Source organism: Balearica regulorum, chromosome Z (genome assembly GCF_011004875.1).
Source record: "Balearica regulorum gibbericeps isolate bBalReg1 chromosome Z, bBalReg1.pri, whole genome shotgun sequence".
Taxonomy (NCBI): Eukaryota; Metazoa; Chordata; class Aves; order Gruiformes; family Gruidae; genus Balearica; species Balearica regulorum.
In genome coordinates this window covers 47,072,717-47,088,028 of record NC_046220.1, presented here as the reverse complement: position 1 = coordinate 47,088,028, position 15,312 = coordinate 47,072,717, and the positions used below count along the sequence as shown (strand labels likewise).

Below are 15,312 nucleotides of genomic sequence, written 5' to 3'. Positions count from 1 at the left end.
GTTATCCGCGCTCAGTGTTTACATGCAGAATAGCCGTGCTGGTGCTCACTAAAGGTCTGATTGATGTAATATCTTAATAGCAGATAATAGCTGTAGTCTGTGCTGATAGAAGATGGTTATGGAAGCAGTACAAGAGTCAAGTCAAGTATAAAGTGAATTTTCCCTTGATTTATCCTCCCAGGTTCTGGCAATTGACTTAAAGACTGCTTGAACTAGAAATTGCACCTGAATCATTGTGTTTACGCGGATACACAGTCTATACTGGGTTTGCTGGGAAGTCTTTTTCAGTAAGTTCCACAACTTAATTAGATGGAAGTTGCTTTGTGATGTCACAGACTTGTTTTATACTAAGATATGGTTAAAGTTTTTCTACTGTACAAAATGGACTTGTATTATACAGGAGGCCCCCAACGGAATTACATTTATTTTTTTAAAAGACAGTCAGTTGACTAATTTTATTGTTATTAATTTTGTGAGTCTTAAAATAATTATCAAAGCCCAAATTCTGGAGAAGGAAATAAAATCAGAACATAAAAATAAAGCTGTGTCATTGGAATAAGCAACATCAGCTCACACATGGGCTTGCATTTATCCTGTGTTTCCACAAGACCTATCAGACTAAGGACATGTTCCACCTGGGACTCTATAGAGGTTAATCCGAGTATACAACACATGGAATAGAATATATTCTTATGCAACAATAGGTGGCTCTGTGCCATAACACAACCCTGGTGAGTATTTGGGGGAAATTATTGCTTAATTATCTTACCTCTATTCCTCAAATATGTTTTTCTGCACAGGAGGCATTTCTTCACCACTCTGATTTTTTAAATTTCAGAATGTAATAAAATTGTTATTAGCTAAAAGTGGTACTGTAATATGAGTTACATTTTCTTCACAGCAACAGGCAGAATATTGCTTTTCTTGTAACTTTTTATTACTTTTCCAAAGACTTTAGAGGTAATCATCCAGCTTTTGAAAAGATTCTAGTTTTCCCGAGTACAACCTGACATCTTTGGGCAATCATATTTGACCTGCAGAAGACAAGCTGTATGCAGTGTTTAAATATAGCTGACTCCCATATACTTTGTACAAAGCTATCTTTTCTAGTGAACTGTGTTTCCAAGAAAAAGGAAAAGACATTAGGTACACACATTCAGGATTCTCAGAAATTAATCAACTGAATACAAAAAGTTTTTCATTCTTCTAATAAATATCTCCAATAAATATGCCTAAGTTAGTAACCCATGGACATTAACCTATTAGGTAATGCATTTTTGCAATGCTTTCAAATGCAAGAAGACATATGCAGTGTTTTCTTCTGAAGCCTCACATCCTGAAAAAAAATGAAGTGCGTGGGTAGCTTGTACGCACATGAAGATTTATAATGAACACAACAGGGTTCTGCATTTGCAGAAGCATGTTTGGGGTCAAGAACACTCTTCTGTCCCTTAGCGTCCTTCATCCTACCACAATGTGGTTGAGGCTCCTTATCTGTAGTTGGGAGGGCCCCTGGGCATTCCTGGCTGTGCCCCCGGGAAGCCTGGGTTTCCAGGTGGATAGCCCGGCACCCCATAACCCCTGGGCCCTGGTGGCCTTGTCACAGCTATGGATGGGGGAGGAAGGTTTCCTCCTCTGCTCTGCGGGGGATAGTGGCCATTTGGGGCAGGGCCTGGATGCTGGAGTGCCTGAGAGGAGCTGGCGTCTTGTGGCTGGCCTGACTTCTTTGCTTCATTTCCATCCTGTCCTTTCTTGCTGTCTGAAATGTGTTTGGAGAACAGAATTAAAAAAATGAACATGCAAACCCGAAATTCCCTGAGAGGGCAATCCTGCAACCACCTGTCCACTCCAGAAGAGGGGTGGGAAGTTTGGGGCCTCCTCTGCCAACAGCATGAAATCTGGGGTAATCATAGTCTTTTGCACTTTGCACTTTCCCTCCAGACCTTTCTGCAAGGCCCTAATGGAGGAAAGTGGAGGCTTTTTCCAAGTAGCTGGATGCACTTATATATCATCTATAAATGACAATGAAGGTAGCAGTTTCAAAGTTAAGTGGGCAGGATTTGAAGCTGCAGACATGCCTTGCACTTTGGTTCTTTGAAAGACAAACATTTCTAATCTCGGTTTCTCTGCTAGGCTTAAACTTACACTGGCTGTATAGCATGCATGCGTGATGGAGAAAGTCCAGCAGTGTTCAGGAGAAAGGAAACAGCTTGCGAAATCCTTCAGGATAGACTGAAACCTTCCTGACCAGGCTAGGCTTTCCGTTAAGGATTGTACTACCGTAGTGTGTTCTCATTGTACCTTCTCCCGGTGAACCTGGCACGGAGCACAAACGCTGTCCTGAGCAGTCCTGAATCAGTGAAATGCAATAGGAGGGTGCAAGATTTGGACCCAACTGGTTTGTGATAGGTAAGAGGGATCACTAACATTTAGACCAGGCTTTAAGTGTTCTTTTCTGCAGGGCTGGGATCATGTGATTCATTATCGCTCTATTACAGGCTTTTTTACTTTTGTGTTGCCAGGGGTGAAATAACGTTACAGTATTTCTTAAATAAGCCAAAGAAAGAAAAATGGATTGGAGATTAGGCTAATACTTGTGATTCAGTATTGCTAATATCTTTCAGGACATTATGGCAATGGAAACTGTCATGGTAGTGAGGAAGACTATGATCTGGCATACATAAATTCCTCATCTTGAGGACTTCAGAAGTCTTTACCTTGATTTGGAGTGGATTCATCTTGCTTGCCACCTTTTTGCTTTGGCTGTGGTGGTTCTGTCTCAAATGGATTTTCCTCTTGTTCATTTGATTTTTGTGCCTTTTGTTTATTTCTTCTTTTGTTTTCTTCTGCTTGCTAATGATGGGGAGAGAGAGAGAGAGAGCATCTTTCAGTGAGCTGCATAGCTTCTTTAATATTTAGTAAAACCAAAAATCAATAATTCTCTATTCCTTACACTTTGTAGCTTCTTTTTAAGTTCCAAGTTAGCTTCCTTGTAGGATTTGGATGTTGCGTTGAGATAATAAATACTCAGGCTAGATTTAAAGAAAAATAATATTTCCTGTTAGGTAATGATTTAAATGGAAAGATTCTTATAAAATTCCTATAGCAACAACTAGAGTTGTGCTAATATAAAATCTGTATCTTTTCCTCATTTATTGTGCCTAATCAGTAGTAGTATTTTGACAACGAACAATGTGCTTTCTTACAGTATGAAGTAGATCCTGTTATTTCAAGGGAAAAAAGAGTTGAAAGAAATTATTCTGTTTATTAATACTCCACATTGAATGTTATAATAGTTAAAGAAAATGTTCCATGAAGCTATGCCTCTCTATGAAGTGTTTTCTAAAGAATAATTTAACAAGTTAATTAACTTGTATGACTTACTTACCTTAAAAATGAGTAAATCATACTTATAAAAGCTTTTGAACTAATATAGTAAGCAAACTCAAGTATTGCAAAAAAAAAAAAAGAAAAACCCAGCCAAAAGCAGAGGGTTCCATTTTTGTTTTAAATTATGACCTCCTTCTTCTACTAAACAAAACCTTAACTGTATAAGGCAATTTTCATTTTTCAGTGTATTGTATTACTTTTGTAATAACTCTATGACATTACTATTTTTCACCATCTCAATTTAATTAGAGAAATTATGATATGAAGTCTTTTATTGATCTAAGCAGTAAATAATTCATCTGCATATGCTGTTTTCTCTTTGTCTGATTTTCCCTTGTATTTTCCTTCCTTTTCTCTTTTCTTTTCTTTTCTTTTCTTTTCTTTTCTTTTCTTTTCTTTTCTTTTCTTTTCTTTTCTTTTCTTTTCTTTTCTTTTCTTTTCTTTTCTTTTCTTTTCTTTTCTTTTCTTTTCTTTTCATTTCATTTCATTTTGTTTCTTTTCGTTTCTTTATTTTTAATATCTTTTCCTTGGATCATTCCAAGAAAGGAATAGCACTCAAAAAAAAAAAAAAAAAAAAAAAAAAAAAAAAAACCAGTAGGAGCTGACCATGTATTTCAGAGGGCAGTCTAGATTCTTTATTTTTCTAGCCAAGGGTTAAAATAGAATATTATTTAAGTGAACCTTGGCAAAATTTCATCTCAGATTTTCATTTTGCTCATGTAAAATCCTTCTGCAACTTCTATTGTATTCTGTAATCTTCTCTACATTTGTTGGCAGTTCTACAATACAGGGTTAAATCCCAGCTTATGAGTTAACTCATAAATTGACTTTCAGTTCAGCAGTATGCTAAATAATCCAATATATGTATACAGCAGTTTAAAATGCCTTTATAAAGCAGGACTCAGTACAGTCTTGGAGAAAGAATATTCTTTCATTATTCTTTACTAGGTACTGATTTACAAAAAATCTCTACAAGCCATGTTTCATAAAATCTCAAACACCTTGTCTCACAGTCCTGTCCCAACAGCATAGAGCATATTTTTTTGTCAAGGAAAGGCCAGGGCACTGAACATCAGACTCACTGAAAGTTACTGGGAAATAACTCTGCTTCATGGTGGTCATGTTTCTATTGAACTTGCTAAGCATTTATGATGTGCTGTTCTGCCTGCTGGACAAGCTGATCAAAGTCACAGCACTTCAGATTCCTTATAGGCTTTTGCATTTTAATAGCTTTGTCTTTATCATTATCATGGCAACAACAACATTTTTGAAAAGCAGTAACAAAAACAAAAAAGAAAACCATTGAACAAAAAGGAGATATTACCCTTTGTGCAAAAGCACATTAATTATGATCAAATAAAAGGCTCATGAATTCTTCAGGTCCCTCACCACAGGGCAATCAGCACCATATTTAATTGATAATCAGGCAGTGAAGATTCCAAGTGAAAGAAACTTAACAGAAATTAGATTAATCAAGCTTTGAGTTAATATTCTGTACATACACCATCAGCAATATAAAAGGTAGGATGAGTCCAGGATTAGAGGCATAACCAAATACCTTCCCAAACCAGGAAGGGAAGTCATGCTCCAGAGTTTCTGATATGACTTCAAACATTCTAGTCTTCCCACTATTAAACAGAAAAGTTGACAATATATCACATACAAATATTATGGCAATGTCAATGCAGTAGTATGAATATATAGGTTAATCACATCACATCAAACCTGGGAAAAGGACAATAAACTATATATTAATACTATTTAAAACTTGACACTCTGAAAGGAATATTATTTAAAATAGTATTTATGTATTTTAAAGAGAAAATAAACACCAATACTTTTATTGTATGCTAGTAGATTTTGCCTGTAGGTACCACTAAGATTACTCCTCAAAGAATCATTGTACCAAGTTGTGAACTCCATACCATTAACCAAAGAGTGAAGTGCAATTTGTGCTCTATGAAGTCCTGGTGAAAAATTCAAATCCAATCTTTGTAGGTTTGATAATCAAAAAATGGTCTACTTGCAATTGATTTCTGTTCAGCACCATTCAGCTTAATTCTCTCTTTGCTGTGTACAAATGCTATAGAAACCAGTGCAGCGGTTTAGATTTTTCTTATTGTTACAGCAATCTAATAACTTTCATGCGCACTGGTTCCATGGCCAGCTTGTGTAGAAAGTATTTTCTCCCTAGACCATTAACATTATTCTTTGTCTTGCAGAAGCATTTTGATAGATGTTCCAAAAGTTCCTTCCTGCTTATTTTGCTTTTGGCTGTGCCTTACAATATAGGCATGGGTTTTTTGACCTTTTTTTACCTGAACAAAACTAGCAAAATGGGTCTTTATGTGTATTGAGACTAATTGGTAGTTTTAGTTGGGTAAAGGAATTGTCACCAAATTGCCACCTGATATTCCAGTCATTGAGGTCTCTTGTCACCCCTTTTCAGTTCTTGTAAAGCTTTTCTGAACAACCAAGTATTTTTCTTAACTCATTTTTCTCAATCCTTGTTCTCTTCCTGGTAACGTAAAAAGGTTGCAGGTAGAATTCTTCAGACCAGTTCTTTCTCTCCACTTCCCTCACCCACCCATGGCAGGCTAGTTGGAAAAGACCTTTAAGAACATCAAGTCCAACTGTAAACTAACACTGCGAAGTCCACCACTAAACCATGTCCCTAAGCACCACATCTATATGTCTTTTAAATACTCCGAGGGATGGTGACTCAACCACTTCCCTGGACAGCCTCTTCCAATGCTTGATAACCCTTTCAGTCAAGAAATTTTTCCTAATATCCAACCTAAACCTCCCCTGGCACAACTTGAGGCCATTTTCTCTTGTCACATCACTTGCTACTTGGGAGAAGTGACCAGCACCCACTTCGCTACAACCTCCTTTCAGGTAGTTGTAGAGAGTGAGAAGGTCTCCCCTCAGCCTCTTTTTCTCCAGGCTAAACAACCCCAGTTCCCTCAGCTGCTCCTCATAGGACTTGTGCTCTAGATCCTTCACCAGATTTAATATCCAATTCAATAACTGCAGCTACTCAGATCTGACTGCAGATGTCTCCCTCTGCCCTTTCTTTGCTATGATAAATAAAAAATCTTACTTTGTATCACTTGCTTTGCTACCATTGCTTCCATAAATTCAAGCAATTTTCTATCTCATCAGAATTTTTGGCATTTCATGCAATTGACGCTCTTAGGTGACTGTGACTATTGCAGATTAACAATCTCCAAAATATTTTGCCTTTGGCCAAAGTTAATGTGGCATGAGTTCTGCTCCTTTACAAGTGCACTGGGGATTATACAGATACCATTTTACTCACCACAGAAATGCATTATTCAAATATTTAATTTTAATATTTCTTTTACTATTCTCCTACTCTTGCTTTGCTAATACTTTGTTCAAAACCAAAGACTAAATTCTTTTTAAAAATTTTATTTCATATATTGACTGTCGCTGTGTACTCATTATAGTTATATGTCATGCTACCTGGCAAGTAAAGATGATGAAAACGGTCCTGGACTTCCAGACAGTGTTCACAGACGGAGAACCTGTGGCAACATCTAAGCTAGCTTAAATGCAAGGCACATGTTTGCACCAACAAGGCAGGCCTAAGTTTTTAGAAGGGGCTAATGAACATGGAGATCTTGAAGACTTCAGGAACAGGTTCAGCTTCAGAGTGGTAATACAGATGCATGAAATGCTGTGTGAGTTGGAGAGAGTCACAGCAGTCAAAGACTGTACCACCATATATTTAGCACACCCCCATACATTCTGATATGACCCTCCTACAGGGCATATGTAGACATTTCCTCAAAGACATCACTCTCAGGTCAGCAGATAGATCACTGCTCTATTCCTTAAGAATAATTTCTGGCTTAATTACAGCAGTAATGACAATTTTTTACATTACAACTAAAAGAAAATATTTTCTGGTTTACACTTCAGATAAAACTTTCTAAATAATAACTCAGTTTTCTAGGATTGCTAGCTTCAGAAATTACCCACAATGAGAAATGCAGCACAAATATGAACTCAGCCTATCAGGTGCTAACACTTATTATAGAAGCTCTTTTCATTACTGGATCATTCACTGTGATGAGATGAGACAGTTCATCACATTGGTAACAGAAGATGGATGTAAAATGCAAAAAACCTGAAAGGACCACAGTCAAAAGATGGTGGGATGGAGACAATGGTGTACACAGCAGGCAGCGTGGAGAGAAAGAGGATGAAGAGCAGCATGGCCATGTAGAAGTTATTGGATCTGGAAGCCTTGAAGACCCTCTCTTGGGGGACGTTGCAGCACATCACTGCCCAGCACTGCAGGTACATGGAAGTGTGGAGGCGGAACACGTTGATCGCTGGGAGACATGGAGCATAAAAAGATCCCATCCTAGAAAAGAAGGAAAGGAAAGAGTAGCCACTTTGTTGTAGGACTTCTGTCTTCCTAGATATGCCACCCATTCCCTATGTCAATGAGCTTTGCAGCCGTACACACTCCGGACTCAGAAATCAAGTTAATAAAACCATCTTTATATGTTTTTTACTGTTTTTGTATCTTCAATTTTCCTTCAAGAAGAACTGGAGGTGTGTGGATAGAATTCTCCACATGAGCGCTTTGTTTCAAAGTTACAAAGCCCTCCTTCTCTGCAAATTAAATTAAATGTTATCCATTCTTACTTTGTCCCTTTAGTTCAGGTGACATGTCACTTGTGTTGTATAATAAAGGATAGCCCTAAAGCTAAGTATTACCAAAATAATCTAGTTTATTCTTTATTATTTTCCTTAATATACTAACACCATTTTATGAAGGATATTTTTGCTTAGTCGACATTTATTTTACTTCCGTTACCATGGTTATTTAGTGCTTCATTCCAACAAACTGTTTATTGATTCAGCTAAATATTGGGGTTTTTCCTTATTATGTATGGTTGCATGGTTATGACAGTGAAACATTTGGAATCATTTTATTTTTATCACACCTTGTTTCTTGTGCCATGCCGATTGAAGAGCAATTACTTTCATTTGCCTGGCTAAATGATACAGAATGTAAGAGATAAGGAAGCTGCTTTTTCCTTAATCATTGTCCAGGTGACCAGGACTGAGCTGCTTTGCCTCTAAGTGCCTCAGTTTTTCTATTTAAAAAAATAGGAAATAGATCTACATGGTTGGAAAGACATTTCTAGTACAGATATATTATGACAGACTCTGTTATATTAAGATCTCTCTAACCTCTTTTCTTATATCTTCAATGAAAAGATAAAGGGTTTGCTAGTCTATGGATGAAGGGAGAGAGCACCTCATGGCTCTATTCCTTACCCTCACCTAAATCAGTTGCAAAATGCTCCTCAACAAGTTCAGAATCTGGGTACCTTATGTCCATTATCATAATATTCCAGTATAACATTTATTATATGGTAGACAAATTCTTGCCAAAGCTTATTAATACAGAGAAGACTTGCAAATGATTTGCATCCCACTTCCTTTGTGAAAACACAAAGAGTTTTCCTAATCGCATGGTCTCTCGTACACAAAAATAAATGCACACATACAAACCTCTTGTACCCTTTCTAGCTCCGTGATAGTTCCAGCTCACCAGTTGCACCTGAAACTCTTTTTTATTCTGTTTCAGATTAGCACAAGCATGTGCAATAGAATTTGTAAAGCTCAGATAGAACAGAAACCAATTCACCCTATGTGTGTATTAATGATAAACATGGTTTTGGCAGTGTATGTTTATTATAAACGTCAACCTTTTTTAACTCTTCTGATGTATTTGATTCAGTTTAAATCGTCAGATATTATTTTGAAAAACACTACAGCTCTAGTGCCTTACTTGGCCCTGCAAATAACAATTAGCATGAAAATGTGGTTCCAACCCTCCAATAAGCAGTAAGCAGAAGGCTGCTGTATCTAAATAACATCACAAAATCACAAGTCACAGTTTCTGTGCCAGAATGTGTACATTGGGGCATGGCAGCTTACAAGAGCACAGTCTGTACATGTAATGAACTATAAAAATGATAGGTATCTTTAGAAGTTTTGTTAGAGAATAATCAGGAATCGGCTCCCTCACCCAGTCCTCAACGTCTCTCAGGTAGAGAATGATTTCCAATCTATCTTCCAAAGTGTTAATTACAGCAGTAGAAAGTATTAGTGCCATCAATTGCATATAAACTTGCAAGCGGAGTTTATGCTGCAGCTTCATCACTTTGATGAAAAGCAGTCTGAGAAATGTTTCCTATTAGAGAGTAGAATGAAAGTCCTAAGGCAGATAGCAACATACCAATTGCAAACATAAGCTGCTTTTCTAAGATGCAGGACACAATATAGGTACCTCACATGCCAGCAGCAAGGCTGGACTCCCTCCAGCCATATTCTTATGGCATCCCATCACTACGAGGTCACAGAGGGTGCTGTGCTCCTCCCCAGCAATATATCCTCCTTCTGAGCAAGCCCATGGCTCTTCTGTCAGGGACCTCAGTGCATCCCTCCAACAGGATTTGGTTGCTGGGGCTACAAAATATTTACAGCTTCTTCCTTTGCTGTATTTCTGCGGCATTTCTTTGACATACACACAACACACAACCTTTGGGCTTTACAGAAATGAGGGCTGTCACCAAGTAAATGTCTGATCAGCAAAGTCATATTAAAGGTAAAAAACCTAGCCCTTAACAATAATAATTAACTCTGAGAAGTCAACAGTGCTTGAGGAGGACATTCCTGAGGAAGACCGATCATCTTGCATGAGGACTCTACACAATCGTATTCTTTACCACCCATGTAAAGTTCAAAAATGGGATGGAACACAGACCTCTTCTTGAGAGCTAAGGACTAGTACTGCAGCAATAGCATTTTATGCACGTTCATATGCCTTGACAGATAAGTGTACATACATTTGTTTTAAGGCCTTTTTTCACAGGACACAAGGGGAAAGAATGGTAAGGTATTCTGAAAGGCTGAAATTAAAAAAAAAAAACAACAAAAAAACCAAAAAAACCCCAGTGCAGGCCAGGTGCTTGCTCTAGCAAGGAGTCCACAAAAAGTTAAGATTCACCTACGCAGCTTTTTACTGGTTGGTCTTACCAGCTTGTTGCACAATCCTGATGCATCTGGTCCCATAATCTTAATCCAGAACTAGTTTTGAAGTGGTCGCACTGATGGCAGTGTACCAGAGTTTGATATATATTGCATTACACTTCCATCAAACTAGAGCAGTGGAACAGAATCAGCATTTCAGAAGAATCTTTCACACATACAGCTAAATCCTGCAGTCCTGCAGATGCAACATGCTTTGCCACACCTACCAGATCATGCCTTGGTTAAATATCAGTCCCAGCACATTTCCACTTATATCGAACTCAGAATATGATGGCTGAAAGAAATAATACAGATGCTTTCATTAGACTTGCACAAAGGGTTTTAAGATGACTTACGGTAGATAAAAACTGTCACTTCCAAGAGCAGCAGCACATTGGCATTATGTTGTAAGGTCTCTTGTTGCATCCTATCAGTGAATCATGGAACAAATTAATATGACTCAAGGTCAACAGGTAGATTTTAATACAGCTTGCAGTATTTTACTGAAAATCTTTTTGAGATTTGTTGAGATAATGGAGAATTAACAATAGTTGTGTACTGGGTAAATTTTAAAACAATTCATAAATTTTCCATTGGAGTGGCTAGCAGTGGTCATCTAATATGACCTCTGATACAGTACCAGCCATGAGGCTGCTGTGATTTAATCCCTGTCTGAACTATATTTTTTCATATGTTAACAGTTACACTGTTGAATAATGCTTTTTAAACATTGATAGATGTTTCCTATGATTGTCTTTCTTGATGATGTGTGGGGTTTGCATGCAAGGTGTTGGTAGTGGAGGGAATAGAGGGGTGGCATCTGCAAGAAGCTGCTAGAAGCTTTCCCCATGTCAGATAGAGTCAATATGTCAGCCGGCGCCAAGACGGACCTGCTGCTGGCCAAGGCCAAGCCGATCAGCAATGGCAGTAGTACCTCAAGGACAATGTATTTAAGAAGGGGGGGGGGAAACGCATCAGCATTTGCAGCCAGAGAGAGGAATGAGAATATGTGAGAGGAACAACTCTGCAGACACCAAGGTCAGTGCAGAAGGAAGGGGTGGAGGTGTTCCAAGCACCAGAGCCGAGATTCCCCTGCAGCCCATGGAGAAGACCATGGTGAGGCAGGCTGTCCCCCTGCAGCCCATGGAGTTCCACAGTGGAGCAGAATCCATCTGCAGACCATGGAGGACCCCATGTTGGAGCAAGCGGACGCACCTGAAGGAGGCTGCGAGTTCGTGGAAGCCCACACTGGAGGAGGCTCCTGGCAGGACCTGTGGCCCCTTGGAGAGAGGAGCCCACGCCAGAGCAGGTTTGCTGGCAGGACTTGTGACCCTGTGGGGGACCCATGCTGGAGCAGTTGGTGAAGAACTGCAGCCCATGGGAAGGACCCATGTTGGAGAAGTTCATGCAGGACTGTCTCCCATGGGAGGGACCCCACGCTAGAGCAGGGGAAGAGTGTGAGAAGTCCTCCCCTGAGGACGAAGGAGCGGCAGAGACAACGCATGATGAACTGACCACAACCCCTATTCCCCATCCCTCTGTGCCTCTGCGGGGAGGAAGTAGAGAAAATAAGGAGTGAAGTTGAGCCTGGTAAGAAGGGAGAGTGGGAGGAGGTGTTTTAAGATTTATTTCTCATTACCCCACTCTGAATGACTTGTAATAAATTAAATTAGTTTTTCCCCAAGCCAAGTCTCTTTAACCCATGACGGTAATTGGTGAGTGATCTCTCTCTGTCCTTATCTCAACCCACGAGTCTTTCACTATATTTTCTCTCGCCTGTCCAGCCAAGGAGGGGAGTGATAGAGAGGCTTTTGTGGGCACCTGGCCTCCAGCCAGGATCAACCCACCACATACAAATATCTTATTTCCAGTTTGAGTGTGTTTGATTCTAATTTTTATGTCAAGATTCAGCCATGGTCTCACTCTCATTATCGTTTTGTCTGCTGAAGAACGCACTGTATCATAATTTTTTTTTTCCAGTATAGACACATAAATACTGTAAACTAATAATTCCTTAGTCTTATATTTCTGAACTATTGATCTGACGCTTTCATTCTGTTTTTCCAAGTCTTTAATCATTTTCACATCTCTTCTTTTACCCTATTTATTAGTCTCTAATTCATGAACACTTCCATCTGCAAACATTGAATACACTGCCTTTGAGCAACGTTTGAAATACACACATACCTATTAGTTTGTGTGCATATGCACCAGAACAAAACTTTGTGGTAAGAAATTGGAGCTGTAAACATTTGGTTTACACCTAAATGTCTGATTGAAGCATATTATTCATATGGGTTTGCATTTTCACATTTTGTTTAATCAGCTTTCTCATAAAAGAGTTCTGCTTCACCATAGCTGGTGACTTGCATGATTCACCATAGTGGGTGGACTAAAAGATCATGAATAGTGTGTACTTTCCAGGTATTAATTACACAGATGACTTCTAGAGGGAGTAAGGGGCATGAGATACAAAAATAACTATTCCCTTATGGCTGAACCAAGGCTTTTTCATTGATCTTGGCTCTTTTCAGGCTCTTTCATTGGTCGTGGATATCCTGATAGGGAAAAGGTCCAGACTATCACTTCAGTATCTTTGGAAAATAGGATGTCTGAGCTATTTCCTGTCAGTTGTAGTGCTGGCTACAATGATTCATGTGTTCCCCACATCCAGCCTTAGCTATTGTGATGGCTGTGGAACATCTGAAAATGTAAGGAAGTTCCAGATGCAATTTAAGTATATGAAAATACATGTTCCCGAAGCAATTCTGGCTCTCTGCATATGCTGTATTCACATTCCTGCATTTGATATTGATATTGCAAGGGTTATAACTTGTTTGTCCACAACCTGGCAGGCTGGTAGGCTTTGTCTCCAACCCTACACCAGTCCTGTTTGAGATACACCATAGAATTAACAGGAAGAAACCTGGCCCTTGCTGTAAAGGCTGAAATTTCATGGGAGCCAGCCAGTAACAGAGATACCAGAAAACTGTTTTTTCTATAGAAAACACCAAAACTTTCTCTTCGTCTAGAAAATTACATTTCCCAGGAGGCTGCTTTTAGTAAAACAAGAAATTTGTGCATGTATGAAGGTAAAATTTTGAGGAAAGGAGGACCAAAGAATGGCAGAAGAGCTGCAATGGCTGTTTACACAGATGTACCCAAGATAGCTTTAAATGACTTAGTTCTTTTACATACCTCTCAGTAAGTACAAAGGAGGCTTCAGGAGCTTCACAAGCTTCACAAGCTTTTCCAGTACCCTGACTACTGCTTAACAGGTGAAAAAGCATCATCAGACCATAAACTGTAGGTATCTTAGCTGGCTAATTTAACCTAGCTCAGATCTGTGTAAAAGAGTGAAAGTCTCAACTCCTGGGGGGGAAGAGCTCTGTTATGGGATTTAGTAACTTTATTTAATCTAAACTAATGCTAGCAAAAAAATATATATAAGAAGATTTCTAGAACAACTTATTTCCTATTTTGCTCCACAAACACTGGATGCCTTGGTATGCTAGAAGACTCTATCTGAAATCCGATAAAAATCAATGAGATTGTATTCCATGAAACAGGGAATGAGTCTTCAAATTGGAAATGTGTTAAAAATGTCTACCTAGTTTTCTTACATCATCAAATAAAGAAAAAAAATAATCCTAAAGTTACCAATCTAAAGAATAAGGCAAATATTAAGACATAAATAAATTTTGAGAAAAACTAACACAATGTTGTCCAGGGATTTTGAAGGTGATGAGTCTAGCCAACAGTTAACTCTGTAGGATTGAAAGGAAAATGTAATTTACTACAAAAATGTGAAGTGATAATCTGACAAAAAGACGTTTAAAATAGCAAACCAGATACTTACAAATCCATATTCCAAGTCCCAGCACCAGCAGTAATTGAAAAACCTAACAAAGACAGCTCTCAAGAAATCGCCAATTAAAATTGTGATGTATGTTGTCATCGTGTCAGAGACTGTCAGCCGCACAAATTCCTGTTAGAGCAATATTTTCTTTTAAGAATATATTTAAGCAATTAATGATTACAATAATAATGAAACACTGGACTACATCCCTAACTGTGCTTACTCTTCTTCAACATGGAAAAGACTCTGTTCCTCCTCTACATTCACCAATTCTGAAAAATGCCAGGAGAAAAACCGCCCCTCGTTTGCTAGAGGTATCCTTTGCTCTAATTTGAGCTCATATTATCAGATAAGACTTCCAGGGTATGATTAGACTGTGAAAGGCTTCCAGCCAAGATTGCTGCTATAACAGAAATCTGAGCTGATATTTTAAACTGCTTGAGATCCCTTTGACTTTGGGAAGATTAAACAAAACCAAAACCAAAAGTGAATGGCTTGTTTCTCAAGGATCACCAACTCCCAGTGAACACGGAAAAGAAAGAAGAAAATCCTAATGGAAATTCTCATTCCTCTACTTTTATTTAGTAAATCCCACTAAACCCTACCATAACAGGCCTTACCCCAATAGCCAAAAAGACTATTGCTCTCCTTGATCTGAAATTAAGGAGAAAATTAATGCAGTGATGAGCTCTTGGTGTTCTTAGCTTATTATTCATCATCAGTGAAAAGAATAGAGGGGCTGTTTTTCCTGCCTGTCTGCTCCCTGCTGGTGACTTAGTCAGGAGAGGAGATAACCAGATGGTGAGATTGTCCGAGTGATGGAGCAACATCAAAACTTGTGATTCAGTGGTGAATTCTTTCTCATGCACAAAACAACAATGGGATACGATCATATAGAGGAAAGGGGGATGTTAGAAAATTCTTTGGAAATGACATTTTATATTAATAGGTCAGTATGAATAAATGTTCAACTAAATCAA

General features: G+C 38.5%; 1 protein-coding gene across 1 annotated transcript in view; it reads right to left on the bottom strand.

Annotated features, from left to right (window-relative positions):
• Positions 1-1,178: 1,178 nt before the first annotated feature.
• The window catches only part of TMC1 (transmembrane channel like 1), an 85,751-nt gene continuing 71,617 nt past the window's right edge, over positions 1,179-15,312 (bottom strand). The window contains exons 15-21 of the mRNA XM_075739654.1: positions 14,333-14,461; positions 10,701-10,768; positions 7,547-7,786; positions 4,893-5,018; positions 2,954-3,032; positions 2,718-2,853; positions 1,179-1,759 (exon numbers count right to left, since the gene is read on the bottom strand). Of these exons, the coding sequence (XP_075595769.1) occupies positions 1,491-1,759; positions 2,718-2,853; positions 2,954-3,032; positions 4,893-5,018; positions 7,547-7,786; positions 10,701-10,768; positions 14,333-14,461 (1,047 nt within the window). The 3' untranslated portion in view covers positions 1,179-1,490. The remainder of the gene's footprint in view (positions 1,760-2,717; positions 2,854-2,953; positions 3,033-4,892; positions 5,019-7,546; positions 7,787-10,700; positions 10,769-14,332; positions 14,462-15,312) is intronic.